The sequence below is a fragment of the Myotis yumanensis genome, unplaced genomic scaffold (assembly GCF_028538775.1).
Source record: "Myotis yumanensis isolate MYYU_CA2020_CCGP unplaced genomic scaffold, mMyoYum1.0.hap1 SCAF_6, whole genome shotgun sequence".
NCBI classification, from domain to species: Eukaryota; Metazoa; Chordata; class Mammalia; order Chiroptera; family Vespertilionidae; genus Myotis; species Myotis yumanensis.
This window is the reverse complement of record NW_027223757.1, coordinates 97,955,974-97,976,872: the sequence shown is the minus strand read 5'-3', so window position 1 is coordinate 97,976,872 and position 20,899 is coordinate 97,955,974. Positions and strand designations below refer to the sequence as shown.

Genomic DNA, 20,899 nt, shown 5'->3' with positions numbered 1-20,899 from the left:
CATGAACAATACGGTTTTGAACTGCATGGTCAACTTTTATGAAGATTTCTTTTCAATTAATACATACAGTACTGTAAATGTATTTTCCTTATACTTTTAATAACATTTTCTTTTCTTTAGCTTACTTTATTGTAAGAATAGAGTTTATAATACAGATAACATACAAAATACATGTAAATAGACTGTTCATGCTACTGGTGAGGCATTTGGTCAACAATATGCTATTAGAAGTTTTTGGGGAATCAACAGTTATATGCAGATGTTCAACAGCTTGGGGGGGGGGGCGGTCAGGACCCCTAACCCCTGCATTAAGGGGCAACTGTACATGCCGAGGTGGTAAACACTCAAAAAGGTGACGTCACTACAAACTTCCGAATAGTGAGTGCCTCCAGGGACAAGGAGCGGGCCGGGGAGGGAGCACACAGGCTCTGGGGCCTGAGCTGTGGGAACCTGGACATCTTTTACTGCCCTTCCAAGTGCACAGGCACATTTTCATTTGTATATTTCACATGGAAAAGAAAAAAAGAATATAGGACAAAAGAAAACCATTAAGTGGTATCATTTACAAATAGTACACTGGAAAGGTCTTGAATAAGTGGGCGATAGAAAGTGACAAAATGTGGATGGAGCTGGAAGAAAATTGAGAGACTACAACACTCCCTTCTCCGCCTCTCTCCTTACCCTGCGCAAGGGGCCCTCTTCTGTGCACCTCCACCAGAACCTCGCCACCTTACTATCTGCGGAAAGTGGGAGCTGTAACCAAGAGCAGGACTTCTCTGTATTCACTCCCAGGAAGGAGCAACACCGGCACAAGGGAGATTCTCCAAAGTGAGTGTCTCCTACAGTAAACTGCACGGTCAAGCTAGGCTCAGGGTGTGGCTACTGCTTCCCTGAGAAAGGTGTGACCGGGAAGTGAGGCCAGGCACTTCTCCTAGCAATCCCAGGTAACCTCCCCCACTTCCCACCAGCAATCCCAGATACCCCCCCACTTCCCACCAGCAATCCCAGATACCCCCCCCCACTTCCCACCAGCAATCCCAGGTAACCTCCCCCACTTCCCACCAGCAATCCCAGATACCCCCCCACTTCCCACCAGCAATCCCAGATACCGCCCCCCACTTCCCACCAGCAATCCCAGATACCCCCCCCCCCTTCCCACCAGCAATCCCAGGTAACCTCCCCCACTTCCCCTAGCAATCCCAGATAACCTCCCGGGGTGGGAGCAGGGGGATGGGAGAAGCAGATCAGTATAATTCCTTATTCACCCACACTGCCCAACCCAGGTCTCCCCATTGGGGAAACTAACACTTGTGAAGTATCTAACATATGTTAATGCTTCACAGAAATCACAATCTACCCATAAGCACTGTAAAATATTAATCCCACTTCACAGATGAAAAAACTGAACATCAAAGAGAATAAAAGCAACTTGAATGAATTAAAAATAGCGAGGCTAGTTTTCAAGGCCAGAGCTTGCTGGCACTTCTGTAGCTGACACCCCTGGGGCGTGACTCACTGAGCTCTGGGACGGATGAGCTAGCATTAAAAACAAAAAGGTTCATTTAAGAGACATGATTTTACCAGAAAAGCATTGAAACTTGACTAATCTTTTATTTTTCTTATTTGACTTCTCAAAAAGGGTGGCAGAGTTAAAAATTTTCTTTGATAAGTTTTTATAATTGTATCCTCTTCTTCTCTATTCTGAGACTTTTCCATAAGAATATTCACTTTAATCCGACTTCTGCGTGGCTGGAAAAGTGGATATGCAGTAACACTTTCAAATTCTTTTATCTCTTTCTTTATTCTCTCACGCTTCTCTGTTGTAGGTGGCTGGCTCTGGCTTTTTCTCAAGAATCTGGCCTGGAGTCTTTGCTCTATTAGTTCCCTCCCTCTAATCATGCGTTCCTGGTGATCTTTAATTTGCATCTGTTCCCTGTCATTTACCTGTTTTCTTCTCTGTGCATTCTGGACGCCAGGCCCTGCGCACACAAGCTTTGGGAGTGCCGGCTCAGGAGGGGACCACAGTAACTGTCTAAGGGCTTTCTCTGTGAGCTCTCTGGCCTGTGCCGCCTGCTGCATTTGCCGCGCTATGTGTCTCATCTCTCTCTCAGGCACCAAGCAGCACTGTTTCTGTCTGTCTGTGCTTTGGGTTGCCTTCCCCTCCCATTTCTTCTCGATCCCATTGCCTGCCTCTTGTGCTTCCATCATTCCCACCAATCCTTTACTATAGTAAGACTCCACTCGGGCGAGCCAGTAGTCAAGGGAGAGATCTTGCTCCCTATACAGTGTTTGATATTCTTCTTTATTTTTTTGAGTTCTCAGTTGTCTTGCTGCTTTTGTATGCACACCACCTAGATTCTATCAGAGGGAGGGACAGAATTGTATAGGGTGACCATCTTTTTACACTGAACATATTTAAACAGGAGTTTACCCTTACTACTGACACCAAGAAAAGATGAGTGGTTTATGATTTACTTTAGTATAAGAACTTTGTTACTCCCATCATTCCTAGGTGAGCCTGTGAGCTCTGAAAGTTGAAGTACCTACCACCAAAATCAATAACTAGCTTTTTAAAAATATAGTGTTGGGAGTTTCCAAAATAATACTTTGTTTTTCAAGTATGGATATAGCTAGAAAACAGTTGCCAGTGTACACACACTACTTGAGGTGTCACTTCAGCAGAAAGGTTTTAAACCTAAGGTTCTTTCTCTTAGTAGTTCCAACCTGTATGATGTGAAGATAACTTATTTACCAATATTTTTTTCTCCAGTGGGGACTGCTGACCTGAAGCAATCCTAGGGTCTCTAGATGCTTTAACCCAGGCCAACCTGAAACACAAGAAAAGCAAAGGCAGATTAGAATGTGGGGTGTCAGAATGTATCTCCCATACTGACTAAACCAAACCCAACTGCCCTGGCCGAGGCCAGGATATTCCGCTTAGAAAGAGTAAACCTGCTCACAGGCAAGACGAACAGGGCCATTTCCCCCCTGGAAACCACCAGCTCCTAGGGTGGACAATAATAAAATGAATGCTCTTTTTGTAAGAGCATTTCCTATAAATGAAAAGCATACTTCTCTTGTGGACTCAACGCAAACCATTCTGAGTCTTGCATCAGGGACTGGGAGAGGGGAGAGGCAGATTCCTTGGTGAAGCGCGGCCCAAGCACATCTATGTCAGACTGCTCAGTCCCCCAGCCGCCCCTGTCTTCTGAGATAACTCTAGAATGAAGCGGTAGGAGTTCATTCTCATTCTGCAGTTTCTTGATTCTGGCCCTCTCTGCCTCTATCAGCAAATATAGCATCTCTGCCCTCTAATCTTTTGTTCTGAAATTCTGTTCTTCCTTATACTGCCATTCATCCTTCACCTTAAATCCATTATGACACCATTCCCTGTGTACCCCTTATGATGGGAATCTGTGCTGACTCTGGTTCACTTACAGGACAGCCTGATGGCAACACAACTGTGACTGCCAGCTTCCTATGCCAGCCTTGGCCTCATCGAAGCTTATCGTGAGGTCACATTTAAGCCACTGAAGGTGCCTGACATCTCATCTCTAAGCCCTTTTTAAGAATATTACTGATGGTTACGAGCATGGGCTCTGAAGCCTGACAGGGCTTGTGTGTGTGACACAGGCAAGCAACGTCATCTCTCTCAACATCAGCTTCCCCATCTATAGACAGAGACAAGATAAAAATCTGCCTCTTGAGATCAGAAAGAACAAATGTGAACTAGACGACAGAGCTTGGCATGATGCCTGACGTGACAAGTTCTCCATTACAGACCAGGTGTCTACCCTCCAGTCAGGCCCCTCCTTCTCTAGAAAGCCTTTCTGCCTTACTCTGTGTAACAGTGATTTTGCCTTCTTCTCAACACTTACCATTTTCACTTTGACAACTCATTTGAAAATCAATCATGGTTTACGTTATGGTATCTGTATTCATGTATCACTGTAAAAATGGACTGAAATTCAGACTCATCAAGGGTGGGAATTATATCTACAACGACAGTGACGTGTCCATATTATCAGAAAGGATCTTGATATCAAATATTGGACTTCACTGACCTCTTAGGTACTTTCATATTTCTCTTTATTTCTCTTACTATGTGTATCTATTCTGAGATTTAAAAAATGACCATCTTTTATTTAGTATATAGCATCTAGCACAGTACTTAACATTAGTCTGTGATCCCAAGTTCTCATAATTAATGACTTGTTGATTGATTATACGTATTATATAATATCTGAGCATCTTTCTCTCTTATGTTCCCCATAATACTGTATCTACTTTTTATTAAAACATTTACCAGTCTGTCTTGAAGTATACAGGCATATTTGTGTTATATGCCCACCCTGGGTTCTCACATTTTGTCCTACCAGTATACTTTCATTGTATTTTAATTATTCATTTGCACTTTTTAAGGTCAGAGAACAGAGTTTTCAACTTTGCAGCGCAGCCTCCTCAGCTCAAAGACTGGCAAAGGTGCTAAATAAATACTAACTGAACAGACTGTGAGCTTCCATTGGAAAAAGGCCATGCCTTATACACTCGTGTCCCTTTACTGCATTAGGACAGTATTCCACTCATGGTGGACCTCCAGTGAAAAGGAAAGTTGCCCTGGTTGGTTTGGCTCAGTGGATAGAGTGTCAGCCTGCGGACTGAAGGGTCCCAGGTTCAATTCCAGTCAAGGCAAAATAGGGAGTGTGCAGGAGGCAGCAGATCAATGATTCTTTCTCATCACTGATGTTTCTCTCTCTCCCTTCCTCTCTGAAATCAATAAAAATATATATTAAAAAAAGAAAAGGGAAAGTTGATGAGGGAAGAGCACTAATTTCAATTTCCATTTTCAAAGAAACACACAGAGAGAAGTGAGAATAGAAATTGCTTACCATCATGGGTTCAGCAACAAGCCTGCTTTGTAAGACAGGAAACAGGACACGCAGGTAGGTGAAATGATGCCTGGTGGCCTGCTCAGTCTTAACCCCTCACTACTGTCTTTCCCTTACAGCAGAGAGAGGAAGGCCAGAGCCTCTTCAAGAAGAGACCACAGCTTGTCTCTTTCAGAGGAGAAATGAGTGATGGCTCCAGGGCTTTTCTACCGAGAGCTTAACACAGCTCCCTGGTTGGGTGGGGATGCAAGGGCCGAGAGGGAACTAAGAAACTTCAGGACAAGTTTCTATTTTAGATTGCACTTAACGGATGACTGCAAGTAGCAAGATTTTCTAAAACTATTTGTTCTCATGTTCTAGAAAAGATTTGGGAAACGTCAACTGTCCACCTAACGGATGATGATGATTTAGACAGAGCTGGTTGGACGGGAGGCGAGGGACGCGGTAAATGGAGGTAGGTGTGCAAATGAACACAAACTTGACCTACGTCTCGGTGCAATCCTACCCCGGCTGCCCCTTGCCTAGTGCTAGCGTCTAAGGCGGGGTGGTCAGCCTCTGGTCTCGCCACTGCCCAGTGCCGGGCCGAGCTCCGGGCACCCCGCTTCCTTCCATTCCCAGGGACCGAGCACTCCTCCTCCGCTTTCGCCCTCCTGCCTCCCCGCTCGCCGCCTCTGCAGAAGCCGACTCACCCTTCCCGGAGGCCGGCAAGAGCCCCAACCGCCCGGGCGGGGCTCCACAGAACGCTCGTACGGCCCGCGAGGCCCACGGGCGCTAAAACTCTAACTCCCCAAACGCTTAGCTTTGTTTGTTCTACCCACCGCGCAGCCGCAAACGGGAAATACCGGCTCAAGAAGGGCGGGAGTTGTAGTTCTCTATCCTTAAGAAAGTCGGTAAAGTTAGAAGGATTTTCGGAGGGACCGCGCCCCCGCACTGGGTCCCCTGTAAGACGCGAGACCAGGAAAATAAACATCCGAGGTTTGGGTCCGAAGAGAAAAAGCAGCGGCGGCGCATCCATTACCCGCTTTCTCAGCCGAAGTCGCAGAACCAGGCTGAGCCGCCGCTGCGCGGGTCCCGTGACCGCCTGGCGGGTTGTGACGTCACAGCCAATCGGGAGCCGGCAGCGGCGACGCTCTAGCCCGCCGCGTGCTCGCTGCCCCCGCCGCCCGCGCCAGCGGACGCTCTAGCCCGCCGCGTCGGCGGCTCTTTCGCCGGCTCCGGGAAGCCCGCAAGCCCCGTGGGAGCCGCGCTCGGGCTCCGCGGTCGCAGAGGCACGACACACGCGTGGGAGGCGGCTCGGGTTCCGTTGGCTGAGATCCAGACACAGCATGAGAATGGCCCCTGCGTGGGGAAGAGCGCTCTCTGTCTTTTGTTCATAACCTTCTCCTCCCTTCGCAGCCTTCGCCCACCGTCCATCATGGACCTCGCCGGCAACGGCTCCAGCTTCCAGTCGGATCTGGATTTCTGTCCGGATTGCGGCTCGGTCCTGCCTCTGCCAGGCACTCAGGATGCAGTCACCTGTACCCGCTGCGGCTTCTCCATCCACGTGCGAGGTGAGGGCTCCTAGGCAGCGTCCCGGCTGAGGCCCCGGCGGGGAGGGGTCGGAGGCAGGAGGTCAGGCACGAGACTTGGTCTCGGGGCGCAACCTGAGGGGAAGGGAGTCGGGCCGCCAGGTTCCCCGGGAGGGCTCCCCGCGCGTCGGCCCGACCCGTGCTCGCTCTGCGCAGACTTGGAGGGGAAGGTGGTGAGGACCGCAGTCGTGTTCCACAAGCCGGGCACAGCCACGCCCGTGTCGATGGAGGCCGGCCCCGAGCTCCAGGGGCCCGTGGTGAGTGGATGACGTCAAGGACGGGCCCCGCAGGGCGGGCGCGACAGGCACGGAGGGAGGGCGATTGCTACGAGCTGGAGAGCTTTGTGCCCAATCCCCGCACAGAAGAGGGGCCTGGGGAGCAGCAGTGGCCGGGGAGGGCCGCAGGGGCTGCGAGGCCCCTCACCCGCCGTGCTTCCAGGTGGACAGGCGCTGCGCCCGCTGCGGTCACGAGGGGATGGCTTACCGCACCCGGCAGATGCGCTCGGCCGACGAGGGCCAGACGGTCTTCTACACCTGCACCCGCTGCAGGTGCGTATCCCCGCCTGGCCTCTGCCCTTTCTCAGGCTGTTTGCTAACTAAGCAGCTCCACAGGTTTACTGTTTGTCCTGAATAAACAATTACTTTTTTTGGTCCCATCCATTTTTTGTACAGTTCTGGTAGTAGGAAGATTTGTGGTCGTTTTATTTTTTAAAGTTACACTTTTTTAAAAAATATTTTTTTATTGATTTTTTACAGAGAGGAAGGGAGAGGTATAGACCGTTAGAAACATCGATGAGAGAGAAACATGGATCAGCTGCCTCCTGCACACTCCCCACTGGGGATGTGCCCGCAACCAAGATACATGCCCTTGTCCAGAATTGAACCTGGGACCCTTCAGTCCGCAGGCCGGGGCTCTATCCAGTGAGCCAAACCGGTTAGGGCTTTTCTTATCCTTTTAATGCCAATGAACTAAACCTTTTAACATATTTAAGAGGAAATGAAAAATACAGAAGGCAAGTATGCTCAGTGGTCAGCAGTGATGTTGGCGTCTCCCACTGCACAAAGGCAGTTGTGCTTTCCTGAGGTGGTGCGTGAGTTAAAGAGCAGGCTCGCTGGTGGCTTTAAGAGCTCCTCTTGTCTCTGGCGCTCCGCAGTTATACTGCAGTGTTGCAAAATGTGGCTTTTAAAAATCTTGTTTGGGATTTGTTGAACTTTTCGACATTGAGGATTGATTTTTCTCTTTTCCCCATCAACCTTGTAAAATTATCAGCCATTATCTTATTGAATATTGCTTTTCCCTATGTTCTCAATTCTCACATGCTGGAACTCTAATTAATTAGTTGTTTATTAGACTGTCTATCCTTCATTTCTCTCACCCTTGTTTTTCATACTTTCTATCTCTTTCTGTCTATGCTGCTTCTGGGTAATTTCTTCAGGTTTCTCCTAGGTCACTAATTCTGTCTCCAGTTTATTTCAGCTATTATTTTTTATATAATTTTCTTTGTTTTATAAAATTCAGTTTTTTAGAATTTGAACTATGGGAATTCTTTGAAGCATGGGATGAATGCTGTATCCTCAGCATTTGTGTTTCCTGTTCAGGTCCCTTGAGGCACAAGCCAGAATCACTTTAAACTTGGTTCCAGGTTGTTCTCAACTATATAGGTAGTATGAATTGGGACTGCAAGTCCATGCAAGGGCCAGCTATGGTTAGAAAACCTCAGAGGAGATTTTCCTTCCTCTACCTAGTGACACAAATTCTCCTTCTGCAGAGTTAGATTTTGGTTACTTTTACACAGAGGGGTAGCCCCCTGGGGGTCCCAAATGTATGCCCAGTACCTCCAATCATACGTTGTAGTTCTGTCTAAGATTCCTTCATGTGGCTGTCAAAACAGCGAGGACCATGGTAGTAGGGGTTTCAGTTTTCACTTACCTGTTTGGTTTCCTGGTTTTACATCATTTACCCAATATGAATTGCGTTTACTTTCTTGCCATCTCATCAATGGATGAAAAATATTGATTGTTAGATATATCTTTTGAGAGTATTTCCCCCAGTCTTATCTATTTATTTTCTTTTTTTTAAAATGAACAGAAGTTTTAAATGTTTATTAGGTCCAGTTTATCCTTTTTTTTTTCTTTCATGGCTAGTGCTTTTTGCATTCCAAGAAACATCTGCATACTCTCGGTCATAATTCTTTCGATGTATTTTCAATCCCAGCATTTTTAGTTGGCTTGAAGTTAGAGGACCATTTATGGGAGCTAGCTTTCCACAGTGTCATAAATAAAAGCCCTTCCTTGATTATTTGAGTATGTCATCTTACACTGCTAGAACCTCTTCCTTCAATCCAATATAACAAAGAAATCCTTTCTTTCTCCATAGGTTCCAGGAGAAGGAAGACTCTTGATTTTCCTTTTTTTTCTGGGCGACTCAACAATCCCTCCCCCATCCTCTTCCTTGGGAGGTGAAGGATATTGGTTCCTAGATCCTTGTCCATCCCCTGGTTGCAATATTTGCTCCCCGAGAAGCACATCACCATGTGGGAAGTACTGTTGTCCCCAGGTTGCTCCTATTCCTAGTTGCGTTTTCCTCTTAAAGCTATGTTTTTCAATAAGACCCAAATATGTGTATGTTATGTATAATCTGTTTTGTTCCAAATGGAATTTAAATGAGTTCATAGAGATATGTTTGTTCTTTTAACAAATATATCATCTATAAAAAGAGTATACATTAGTAGATGAGAAAGAAAAAGAAAAAGCCAAAAAATTGAAGCCAGCAATGAGGCTAATATAAAAAAGCAATTATAAGTATTTTCTCACTATCTAAATGTATTTGGTTCCCGAGTTTTAGGGAAACAAAAAGTGGGGTTTTGATAGTGAGAGAGTCAACAGAAAATTTAACAAGATCTATTTGCTATGTAAGTTTGCACAACAAAAAGTCTGATACTAAGGGATACCAGTGTGCACTTACTACAGGTGAACATTTTGGGAATTGTTTTTTTATTGTTCTTGAGATAAATGTAATATATATTGTAATAGGTTGATAGATAGATAGAAAAAAGTAAAGACTACAAGGAACCCTAATCCTCAGAGATACTTGTTTTCTTATTGGGTTATGCTGTACATACTGAGTTGTACCTTGCTTTTTTCAGACTGGACCATAAACTTCAAAGGGAAAAAAATACACAGTCTCGGCACAATAAACATTCAAATTGTAGTCTGAGAATCAGTATTCCTGCATTCCTTGGTTCTTTGGCTTAAATGGTGATCAAGGGGTGAGAGTAATAGTGATTATCTTGTAATTGTGTGACCTTTTGTGTATTCAGGGCTCTCAAACATACCGTTATCTTGTTTGACCCCCTCAGCAACTTTGAGGGATGGGCAGGGCAGTCTTCTGCATTGTACATTTGAACTGTTCTGGCAGTTGACTTCCTTGCCTCCTGAAATCTGAAATCTGTTCATGCTTCTACCCTACACTAAGCCTTTCCTTGACCCATACTGACTGGATAAAGTCCAAGTTTCTTAGCAAAGCATACAGGCCTCCCGTGTAACTGAGCCTACCTGTCAAGCCTCGTTGGCACTCCCCTTACATCCCACCTTTGTACATCCCACCTGCATGTCCTCAGTACACATCTATGTCTCCATAAGCTGCTCTTTGCACCTAAAAAAATCCCCACACATCCCTTTGTCTGCCTTGTGTTCCCTTTTCACTATTCTTGCTCCCTAAGCGCATATTTTTATCATAGCATGAATTGTTCTCCAGAGAAAATGTTGGCTGTATACAGCTAAATTCTTCACAGATGAGATTTGCATATGCATTAATATCCCAATGTCTTCTATTTTTGTTATTGCTAAGCATGCCAATCTCTCCCACTAGTCTGGGAGCTAAAAGGCAGGATCACAGTGCTTCATGCACCTCCATCTCCAAGGCCTAGTGCAATCACAGGGAAAGTGTCCCAGCCGAACGTGCATGCATGCCCTGCTTGGACACTTATTGGCAGAGGACAGGTCCTAGAACCCAGGTTCTTTTTGTTTTTCTTTTTTTGTTAATCCTCACTGAACGGTTAAAGTTGGTGGTGCGCCCTAACCGGTTTGGCTCAGTGGCTAGAGCATCGGTCCCAGGTTCGATTTCAGTCAAGGGCATGTACCTTGGTTGCAGGTACATCCCCAGTAGGGGGTGTGCAGGAGGCAGCTGATCGATGTTTCTCTCTCATCGATCTTTCTAACTATCCCTCTCCTTTCCTCTCTGTAAAAAAATCAATAAAATATATATTTAAAAAATTAAAAAAAAAAAGTTGGTGGTGCATGGGCAGGCTAAATAGCAATCTCAAGTCCTCGCAATAAATTCAAGAAAAATTGAATTTATTTAAAGAAAAGGGGATGGGGCTATCCAAAGGGAAGGACTACACAGCACTGGGTTGATGATGGCAGCAAAAATATACTTAGGGCAGTGAAACAAGTAAGATGCATAGAAGAAGTAACAGGAGAGCCTAGGTGGGGGCTGTTCTGGGTCACTGAAAAGTCAGAGAAAAGGAGGCCTTGGAGACAGGTTCAGGGGGTGAGCCTGGGACAAGCTATGCTCCCCATTGCTCCCCTGGTTGCAAGTCTCATGGTCCCTTAGAGCAGCAGCTCTCAACCTGTGGATCATGACCCCTTTGGGGGTCGAACGACCCTTTCACAGGGGTTGCCTAAGACCATCGGAAAACACATATATAATTACATATTGTTTTTGTGATTAATCACTATGCTTTAATTATGTTCAATTTGTAACAATGAAAATACATCCTGCATATCAGATATTTACATTACAATTCATAACAGCAGCAAAATTACAGTTACAAAGCAGCAACGAAAATAATTTTATGGTTGGGGGTCACCACAACATGAGGAACTGTATTAAAGGGTCGTGGCATTAGGAAGGTTGAGAACCACTGCCTTAGAGGGAAGTAGGGGCAAGGGCAAGGCCCTGGCATGCTCCCTGGAGGAGAGTTCTCAATGGGGATGGGTCCTCCATCCTCCTGTACTTCTATCTTGCGGTGGGAATCTTAGGGGAGCTCTCAGGAGAGGGTCTCAATAGAATACCCATCAGCTTCCAGGGGAGCTTTTTCAGGGCCGTGATCTCCACAGACTGGTCGGCGCCAGGGCAGGGGGTCATCAGTCACTGCAGCTGGTCCTGAGGCAGCCACTTGTCACTTGTCTGGTTTTGCTGCTTTTCTGGGCCTGGAGCTGAAATACAGCTGATGTTATCTTTAGGGAGGAAAAGGTCAGGGTCCAAACAGCATGACCAGTAGGGAGACCAGTGTGCACTTGGTACAGGTGCTAGGGAGGGAGGGTGCCCTGGGGACAAGGTTCTGTGTTCGCAGTTTTGCCCCTTGCAGGCATCTGGGGCTTGTGCTGTGGTGAGTTTCTGTACCCGGTCCATCATCCTGGTTCTGCTCATGTCTGTGAAACACACCCTATTTTTTCCATTGATTTTTAGAGAGTGGAAGGGCGCGGAAGGAGGGGGAGAGAGAGAACGGAACATCCATGTGCGAGACACATCTATTGGCTGCCTCCCGCATGCCCCGAGACTGGCGGGGACCAACCTGCTACGCAGGTCTGGGAATCGAACCACTGAGTACACTGGCCAGCGCTAGAACCCAGATTCTTACGTGTGTTTCCACTGCTCCTAGGTCCCCTTTCTGTAATTCCCATACCAAACAATAAGGAAACAGAATGGGCCATTACCTTTACTCCTCAGTTCCCCGCCCACCCACCCAGGGATGGAGGCGGCGGGGTCGGGGCGCCTAACCCGCCCCCCTTCGGACCGCCCTCCTACCTGACCTGCGCGCGGCCGCCCTTGACCGCCCCGCGGCGCCCTCCGCGACTCCTCCCCCCGCGGGTCCGCGCGGCGCCTGCGCACTGCGACGCGACGGCAGAGCCGCTCCGGCCGCGCCTGCGCTGCGTGCAGTTAGTGCCGGGCGGGACCACCCACGGCGTCACACCCGGAAGCCGGGGGCCGGAAGTGGGGCTGCACAGGCTGTCCCCAGGGGTGGGGAAGCGGAGGCCCAGGAGGAGGGGAAGAGAGGTGGAGGGTCCTGGCTGCCACTCTGAGTCCGATACCGATCCTCTTAGGTCCCGGAGACGCGGAGCAAGGGAAGGGTGTCTCCCCTCCTCCCCTCAGCCCGAGCCATGGCCGAGGCGGGGCCCGGGCTGAGTGAGACCGTCACTGAGACAACGGTTACCGTGACAACCGAGCCCGTGAGAAAGACGGGGGGCGGTGCTGTTTAGGGGTCTGGGAGGTACCGGGAGGGCGGGGATAGGGCTCTGGAGAGTTGCTGGCGGGCCTGGGCCGGGGCATAAGGGAGGAGTGGGGTTGGGAGAATCGCCCTGACTTGGGGTATTTGTAGTGCAGGGATGGTGCAGGTGGGTCAAGTGACATGTTAGGATGTAGGGGTGCTGGGTGGCGGTGGTGTAAGGAAGAGCGGGGGCTGAGGGCTGAGGAGCGCGGGAGGTGCGGGGAAAGAAGGCCGAGTCAGAAAGCATGGTTGGAGGCCAGCTGCGGGGAGCTCGGAAGCATGCATACCCATAAGTCTTTGTCGAAGGGACGAATGTAAAAGGAAGCAGAGAGAAGGAGGGAACAGAAGAAAAGGAAATGAAGATAATATTTTGAAAAATCAGAGGAGATGTAAATAGAGAAAAAGGTGGCATTTTTGCAAAAACAGGTTAGGTTGTTTTCAAAGGGAGAAGGTTGTATTGGGCTTAATAACACTTGGATTAAGGGAGTTTAGAATAATGGTTACCAGAGATTCCAGGATGCTAGGGAATAGGTGACTAAGAGGTAAGGAGGGCTGGGCTCTGAAAAAAGAGATCATAGATGAGGCTTTGAGACTGAGAAACTAAATACCACCAAGGATAAGTTGGGGGAGAAAATGGAGAAACAGTGAGGGTTCTGTTTTCCTTTGAGGATTTTCTGGGACCTTCTCTGGGTTAGGAATTGTGACTTCTTTGTGTGCTCGTGGTTCCCAAGAACAGGAAGTACTACTTCGTGGTCCCCCAAGGAGTCAGAGGCCTGTTCTCGTTCATCTCCCCCCACTCAGCTCTCCCGGTGCTGTCTGATACTCGGAGGCCCCTGGGAGGGAGTGGGATGGTCCACAGGAGGGAACTACATGGCTATGCCCATCTCTATCAACCTAGGAGAACCGGAGCCTGACCATCAAACTGCGGAAACGGAAGCCAGAGAAAAAGGTGGAATGGACGAGTGACACTGTGGACAACGAACACATGGGGCGCCGCTCATCAAAATGTGAGTGATTGCTGGCCCACGGTAACCCTGGAGTTCTCACTCCCGTCCGCGTGCTTCGACCTCCTCACATCCACTGGCCGTCCTGAAGCCCCCAGGTGCCCCCAGTCCTGTTGTTGCCTTGGCGGTTCTCTGGCATCAGGGAGAGGAGGTTAAAATGAGAGGCGCGGAGGGCTCCGATTGGGATGGGATGTCCCAAGGCTTGAAGGTATCAGAGATAGAGAAGTGGAGCTTTGGACTCCTGGCTCTCTCAGAAGATGATGGGGTTGAGTGTCTGAGTACCAGGGGGTGACCCTGGGGAAACTGGATCCTGGAAGATAGTAGGAGTCAATAGTGGAAGTAGGAATTCTTACTGAGACCCACTGGGAATAGAACTGACTCTACATCTTACCCTTCCTCCTTTTTAACCGGGCTCCTCCTTCCAAATCCAGGCTGCTGTATTTATGAGAAACCTCGGGCCTTTGGTGAGAGCTCTACGGAGAGTGATGAGGAGGAAGAGGAAGGCTGTGGTCACACACACTGTGTACGGGGCCACCGCAAAGGACGGCGCCGTGGAACCCCTGGACCGTGCCCCACCACCCCGTCCCAGCCCCCTGACCCGTCCCAGCCCCCTCCAGGGCCAATGCAGCACTAAATTCCTCTCTCCCTCACCACTTCTGTGTCTGTCTGGCCCTGACTATATTCATGTTGCTACTTGGGGACTAAACCCATGGTTTGATCGTTCTCCAGTCCCCACCCACCTCTCTGTCTGAAGGAGGGAAGGAGAGGAGGGTGGACAGAGATCCTGGAATTCTGATTTGCTGCTATTCTAGAACCCAGGCTTCTGGGTTGCCCAGCCTTCATTCTTTTTTTGTGTGCCCGCCCTCCCCGCCCAAGTACCCATCCTCCTCCCGTCAGGGATCTAGGCATCTTGGTCCCAGTCTCTTCCCTTTGCTCCCACTGCCACATCACCTGCCCTGGGACCCAGCTCTCTCGGCTCCCTGCACTCTGCTTGAGCCCCAAATGCTTAGATTGGATTTCCAACAGCCCCAGCTTTCACTGCCAAGGTCCCGGTCAGGTTCCAGGCAGTCCTGCCCCAGCTGCGCTTGTAGTCCTGGCTTAGAGCTCTTCCACTAACGTATTTGTATTTATATAGTCCGAGCGCCTAGTCCTTGCTGTGGTGTGAGGGGTCATGGAGAGCTCCCAGCCCTTCTGCTCCACTCCTGCCCACTCTCTCATGCCCTCAGGAGGAGTTGGGGGAGAGAAAGGTCTTTGTCATTCTCACCTTTAATGGAAAATGAAAAAAGAAGCAGTCATGTCCTCTTTCCTCACCCTTCACCTGTGACCTAGGGTTTCTGACAAAGCTGGCTTTGGGAGTGGTCACTTAGGGCCAACTGTCTCTTTAGTTTGGTCTTCCAGTTTCAGAGACAGGTCCAACATCGTCGCAGGGAGAGGAAGGAAAAGAGCAGAGACGAGGGTATGTCCCCTACACTCCACTCTCACCCCTTCCTGCCTGGCTCTGATGTCTGCCAGTCCAGGCGTCCAGCCCCCTTGGCCCTCCTGGGGATCTGAATGTCATTGCCCACGCCTCTGCCCACGCACACTTGCAGAGATAGTCAGATCCACACCACCACAGAGATCTCATTTATTGACACAGGTGCACAAAATAAATAACCCAACGTCACAAAATGTGTTAAATATGGGCCCTTTTATACATGGGGGAGGTGTGAGGCTACACACAGGAGGCCGTAGGTGTCTGGGCCATCCCCAGGTTGAGGAAAGGAGAGGTAGCACTGTCGGTTTCTTTCTTTTTTTAATTTTTTTTTATTGATTTCAGAGAGGGAGAGGGAGAGAGACTGAAACATCAGTGATGAGAGAGAACCATTGATCGGCTGCCTCCTACACATCCCCTACTGGGGAACAAGTCCACAACCTGGGCATGTGTCCTTAGCTGGAATCGAACCTGGGACCCTTTAGTCCACAGGCCGATGCTCTATCCACAGAGCCAAACTGGCCAGGGCCTTACTGTCGGTTTCTTACTGGAACAGTACAGGGGGTAGTTCAGAGAAGGTTCTTCGTGGGAAAAGACGGAACGTGGGAAGCAGTCACCATGAAGTAGGACCCCCTCCCCCCCAAAAAAGAAAACCACCAACCTTGACATTACGCTTCCTAGAGAACCCTAAGGCCAGAGCCCAGCCTCTTGCTTCTAGGAGGAGGTCTTGCTTCCCGGGAGAGGCCTGAGAATGGACGGGCAGGAAAGCCTGGGGGAGGCTGGCCTTGTGTTGAGACCAGCAGAGGAGGAAGTGGAGGGGAAATATTGGAAGAGCCTGGAGCAGTGTAGATGGGGGAGGGGCTGGAGAGGAGAAGCTCCCAAGAAGAGGGGTGCAATGGATTGGGCGTTGGGAGTGATGTGGAAACGAGTTCAGTTGAGTCTCACTGTGTGGGAGAAAAGATGCCATGTAGGTGGGCAGGGTGCTCATCGGAACTCGCTGCGGGCGGGTGTGGACAGGTCCCTGCAGGAGGGCCTCCGAGCCCCAGAGCAGGCGGGGCCGAAGCCGAAGGAGGCGCGCGGCTCAGCCCTCCGCCGGCACGATGCGCAGCGGGGCGCGAGGGTCGCGCGTGCAGAGCAGTGGGAAGACCCGCTGCCCCAGGGGGCCGGGGGCCTGGAAGGCGAACAGCAGGTCCAGCGAGCGGCCGTCGTAGAAGGCCACGCGGCCCCGCTCCCAGTCCAAGTCCACGCGGACCCGCCGCGGCGGGGGCCCGGCGCCGCCCAGTGGGGGTGGGCTCGGGTGCCGTGAGCGCCCACAGGCGGCCACCGCGGCCCTCGACGGCCCACACCGAGCCCACAGGGCACAGCCCTACGCGGCCCTTGCGTTGCACCGACTCCCCAGCCGCACCGAAGGCGTAGTGACTCTCCACGTCGTCGTCCTCCCCAGGAGGGGCTCCGCCCGAGGCGGGGTCTGCGGTCTCCACCTCCCAGCAGTGGCGGCCCGCCCCGAAGCCCTGCTCGCCCAGCACCGCGGGGAGCTGATCGAAGCGCGCTGGGCTGTCAGGGGGCTCGGGTGTCCCTGGGGGGGCCAGCCGGACGCTGCGGCGGTCAGCGGAGATGAGCAGGCGGCGGTGGGCAGTGCTAGGGTCCAGGGTCAGGTCGGCTGTGGAGCACAAGACAGGAGGGGGGCCGAGAGAGAGGGTTGCTGGGTCAGGGGGCACAGGACCCAGCGTTCCCAGCGGGGGGCACCGAGAGGCCCAGGCAGCTGCAAGGTGGCTGTGGGACTCAGGAGGGTAGGTCTGGGCAGGACCCAGCCTGCACACTGATGCCCTTTCTGTAGGACTGGACTTGGGAAGGAGAGAGGCTGGCCTGACAGGAGGAATGAGGCCTGACACCTCCATCTGCAGTATCTGGGGTGGGGCTGGGAGCTGGGCCAGCAGGATGGGGAAGGTGGATCTAGAGACAGAGTGATACCAGATACCGGAACCCCAGTGTCAGAGGGGAGGGGCGGGAGGAATCCTAGGTATCTGGAGAAACCAGCCCACTCACCCACAGGAATAGGTGGAGTGGACAGGCCTCCTACAGGGAGCGTGGGGCAGAGTTGGACAGTTTGGTGATAGGCAAAGGGGCCAGAGAAATAGTTATTGGCCTTGAGTGTATGGGGGGGCCTTGAGAAAAGATTTCTGGGTTCGGGGTACAAGAAGCAATCTGGGGTGGCAGGGTGGTGGGTGACCAGGAGGGCGGAGGCAGGGACTCCCAGTGGCCGCAGAGGCGCCGCCTAGCGTCCAGGGCAGAAGTGCAGGAGTGGAGTGAGCGGAAACGGGTTTCTGAAAGGCCACTGACCTTCAGGGGTCTGTTGTGTGAGTGTTTGAAAAGGTAAGAGGAAAGAATGGCTGGAACAGGAGGACTTGAGGGTAGACATTGTTATGGGTTGAATCTGTTTCCTCCCCCAATACCTCAGAATGTGACCTTATTTGGGAACAGAGTCTTACAGAGGTAATCAAGTTAAAATGAGGTCACTAGGGTGGAGCCTGGTCCAATATGAGTGGTGTCCTTATAAAACGGGGAAGTTTGGGCCTAGAGACAAATGGGTGCAGAGGGAACACGATGTGAAGACACAGGGAGAACGGCCCCAAAGGCGAGGAGAGTCAGGACCGACTCAGCCCTCAGCAGGCCCCTCGGACAGCGGCCGGCCCGCCGCGGCCAGGACGGTGAGACTGAGCTGCTGGTGCTGAGGCCCCTGCGTGAGGCTGTGTCACAGCGTCCCTAGGACACAGACAGTCCAAAGGGCTTGGTGATTTTTGAGAGACAGAAGGAGCAGACCTGAAACAGCCTCCTTACCCGCCAGCCTGTGCAGCATGTTTCTGACCACCGGGTAGTCCTCGGGGAGCTCGTCCTCGGAGCGAGATGACTTGGGTGTGGGGGCATCAAGTCTGGACAAATGAGGGAGAAAGGTCAGGAAACCAGTAGCCACCCTTTGCCCTCTGTTGCCCCCTCTCCTACCACATGGCATCTCTGGAGCAGGGAGGGGTAGGGCACCCAGAAACCCTGTCTGAGTGGGTACAGAGGCAGAGCCCAGTGGTGGGTGACGGGTGGGCAGCTGGGGGTGGAAAGGAAGGAACAGGGAAAGTGGGACTCACCTTCTCCATGTCTCCCTCATGTCCTGGGGGCAGAGGAAAACGTGGATGTGAGCTCTGAGCTTTATACTGTGGGGAGCCCTCCCTCTCCCCCTCAGGTGGGCGGGTCAGAGGTGTGAGGCCCCATCTCTCAGCACATCTCCCCTTTACCCCTGTGCTCCCGATTCCCGGTCTCCGCTCGCAACGCCCTTCATCGCACTCCATTCTCCTACCACCACCAGGCACTGTCCTGCCCCTGTCCCCCAGGCCTCAGTGCCTCATCCACGCCCTTTGCTTGCCTGGGCGTCCTTGCCTTTCCTTGCTGCCCACCGCCCCGTCCTCTGCCTCGGAGCCTGTCCTTCCCGCCCTCCCTGAGGGTGTAACCCTTTACATCAATCACACAGACCAAACATACTCAGCGCCCTTGGGTAAAGGGTTCGCATTGTAAAGCCTTATAATAAAGCTGCTTCACTTCTTGCCATAAAAGCTCAGTGGCGTTTATTGGGCCCTTTGCTTTGTGGTCTCTGCGCTCTGGCCAGGGAGGCAGCCGGACTTGTGTCCCAGGAAGCTCAACAGGACCCAGGGGAGCCGCACAGAGGCCGATACCGCCCCCCCCCCCCCCCCCCCCCCGGCACGACGGGGCTCCTCCCCCCCTCTCAGTCCCCCGAGCACGACTGGAGCGGCGAATGCGGTGCAGAGGGAGAGAGGAAAGGCTTTGCCTCATTGTGCCAATTACGCCTAAACCGGGAAGTTCTACTCCACGTAGACTTCAAAGAGGGGGAGCAAGGCCCGAGACGGCTTAGCTGCTGGGGAGAAGCGGGTCGGGAATCCCCAAAACCGGGGGTCTCGCAAGGGGCTGGGGCTGATTGCCGACCCAGGAGGGGCGCGACCGCGGGGGGGTGACCAGGCTGGGAAGTAGAGGCCGAGGCCCCACGGCAGTTCTTCCAGATCCCGCCGCCCTGCCCGGGGCCTGGGAGGAGCCTCGGCAACAACAACAACAAACCACCCGGCTCGGCCCGGCCGGCGGCGGGGCTTTCGGATCTGCACCCTCTCCTCCCTCCCTCCGGCTCCCCACTCTCCGCCCAGGTCCCCCCTCGCCTCCCTAGGCAGCCCCTCGCTCCGCCCGCTCCCCTAGCACTCGGGCCCGCGCCCTGCCCCCTCTGCCGGGAGTCGCGCCCCGCCCCGCCCTGCCTTTCTGCCCTTCTCTCAGCTCCATCCTTTGCCTCTACGCCGCCGAGGCTCGGGCGCTGGAGGCACCGGCCCCCGCCCGGGCGCCCGAGGAGCTCCCTCCGCCGACCGCAGCGGCCGCGTCCCGCCTCACCTCTCCCGGAGGGTCCAGGCTGCCCATGGTGGGGATGCGGCCGCCGCGGCGCCTCCGGGCGCGGGCCCCCGGCTCGGCCAGCCGCTCGCGCAGCCCGCGGCTGATGCGCACCTCCACGGCCAGGCGCACGTGGGACCGCAGGCTGCGGCGCGGGCAGGGCTGGCCGCAGCGGGGGCAGGCGGGGGCCGCCTCGGGGCCGGCGGCCCCCCAGCGGCGGGCCAGGCACGCGCGGCAGAAGCTGTGCTCGCAGGCCAGCAGCACCGGGTCCTCGAAGGGGCCCCCGCACAGCGGACACGTCGCCAGCTGCGCCAGGCGCTCCACCAGCCCGGGGCCCGGCGCGGACGACTCCATGGGAAGTCGGGTCTGCGCGCCGTCCCCGCCGCCCAGCTGCCGCCGCTGCCCTCTCCTGGGATGGCCTCTCAGTCCCAGGCTGCCGCCTCGCCTCCACGGCAGGTTTTATAGGGAGGGAGGAGGCCCGCGGCAGGTAAACAGCGGCCTTGCGCAACTCCTCTTCTGGTTCTCCCGCGTCCCCGCGGAGCTGGGGAGGAGGGCGCGCGGAAAGGACACCTGGGTCCTCCAGCCAGAGAGGGTCTCCAGGGGCGCGCTGGGGGCAAGGTGGCCGATTATGGGGAGGGGTAGTCCCCTCTACCCGCCCCCCCCCCCCGCCCAAATCTCACCTTCCCCTCGGCCTGTGGTGTGCGGTGGGCAGGGTGCCCACATCGCCGGGGTGTGAGTCATTCCAGGTGGCTGGCACACCTACTCCCGGGGGCGGGGCCGGAAGCAGGGATCCGGGCCGTGTGGCCTTGGCAGGCCTCTGAGTGTTGGCGAGTGGCTGTCATTCCCGGCGCCGCTCTCTTTCCAGCTTCCTGCCTCACCTCTTACGGGCTTAAGGACACTGCAGCTCTGGGGTACGGGGTGGGGAGCAGGCTCCCACACTTCTGCCTCCGGGAGTCAGGACAGGGCCCTCTCAGCTCTACTCCTGGCGGGTTCCCAGGTCCTCTCGCTGTACTTTCTTCCTGTCTCTAGTTCTGTTTTTCTCTGTGTATGATTTTATTTCTACTTTTCTTCTCTCCTCTTTGAGATGTGTCCAAGGGTTGTCTATGTCAAACCTCTTGGTAAACTGAGGCCGGAGAGCTGGAATTGCCCAGGTCACAGAAGCAGAGCCATGCCCAGATCTTCTTCTCATTTGTGTCCTTTCTGTGAAATTTTTCATTTCAGATTCCTAGAACTCCCTCTGCTTCCTGATTTATCCTGATCTCTCC

General features: G+C 52.6%; 4 protein-coding genes across 11 annotated transcripts in view; 2 read left to right on the top strand and 2 right to left on the bottom strand.

Annotated features, from left to right (window-relative positions):
• The window catches only part of ZFP57 (ZFP57 zinc finger protein), a 33,034-nt gene extending 26,266 nt beyond the window's left edge, over positions 1 to 6,768 (bottom strand). The window contains exons 1-3 of one of the 6 annotated variants that reach the window (XM_070419055.1): positions 5,908 to 5,923; positions 5,708 to 5,828; positions 2,753 to 2,828 (exon numbers count right to left, since the gene is read on the bottom strand). Coding sequence is in view for 2 of the 6 variants with exons in the window: in XM_070419049.1 (XP_070275150.1) it covers positions 2,753 to 2,828; positions 5,708 to 5,904 (273 nt within the window). In the remaining 4 variants the exon portion in view is untranslated. Of the gene's footprint in view, positions 1 to 1,591; positions 2,359 to 2,752; positions 2,829 to 4,889; positions 5,368 to 5,707 lie in introns of those variants that run through there. The other 5 variants (XR_011471898.1, XR_011471900.1, XR_011471899.1 and 2 more) reach the window with 5 other exon arrangements.
• Positions 6,088 to 9,676, top strand: POLR1H (RNA polymerase I subunit H). Of its 2 annotated transcripts, XM_070419059.1 has the most exons (5): positions 6,088 to 6,157; positions 6,285 to 6,439; positions 6,614 to 6,714; positions 6,896 to 7,005; positions 8,834 to 9,676. In XM_070419059.1, exons 2-5 carry the CDS (start codon positions 6,304 to 6,306, stop codon positions 8,856 to 8,858), a joined length of 372 nt encoding a protein of 123 aa, XP_070275160.1. In that variant the 5' UTR covers positions 6,088 to 6,157; positions 6,285 to 6,303; the 3' UTR covers positions 8,859 to 9,676. The 2 variants fall into 2 exon arrangements, with proteins under 2 accessions (XP_070275160.1, XP_070275161.1); XM_070419060.1 differs by having other exon boundaries at positions 6,091 to 6,439.
• Positions 9,677 to 12,436: 2,760 nt separating this feature from the next.
• PPP1R11 (protein phosphatase 1 regulatory inhibitor subunit 11) lies at positions 12,437 to 14,385 on the top strand. Of its 2 annotated transcripts, none has more exons than XM_070419045.1 (3): positions 12,437 to 12,690; positions 13,627 to 13,735; positions 14,164 to 14,385. In XM_070419045.1, exons 1-3 carry the CDS (start codon positions 12,622 to 12,624, stop codon positions 14,364 to 14,366), a joined length of 381 nt encoding a protein of 126 aa, XP_070275146.1. In that variant the 5' UTR covers positions 12,437 to 12,621; the 3' UTR covers positions 14,367 to 14,385. The 2 variants fall into 2 exon arrangements, with proteins under 2 accessions (XP_070275146.1, XP_070275147.1); XM_070419046.1 differs by lacking the exon at positions 12,437 to 12,690 and adding an exon at positions 12,776 to 12,855.
• Positions 14,386 to 16,199: 1,814 nt separating this feature from the next.
• On the bottom strand, positions 16,200 to 20,077 carry RNF39 (ring finger protein 39). Its single transcript, XM_070419044.1, is given in 5 exon segments — positions 16,200 to 16,488; positions 16,490 to 16,863; positions 18,042 to 18,133; positions 18,341 to 18,363; positions 19,638 to 20,077. Coding segments are annotated over 5 exon segments (1,044 nt in total). The 5' UTR covers positions 19,989 to 20,077; the 3' UTR covers positions 16,200 to 16,284.
• Between the last annotated feature and the right edge of the window lie 822 nt (positions 20,078 to 20,899).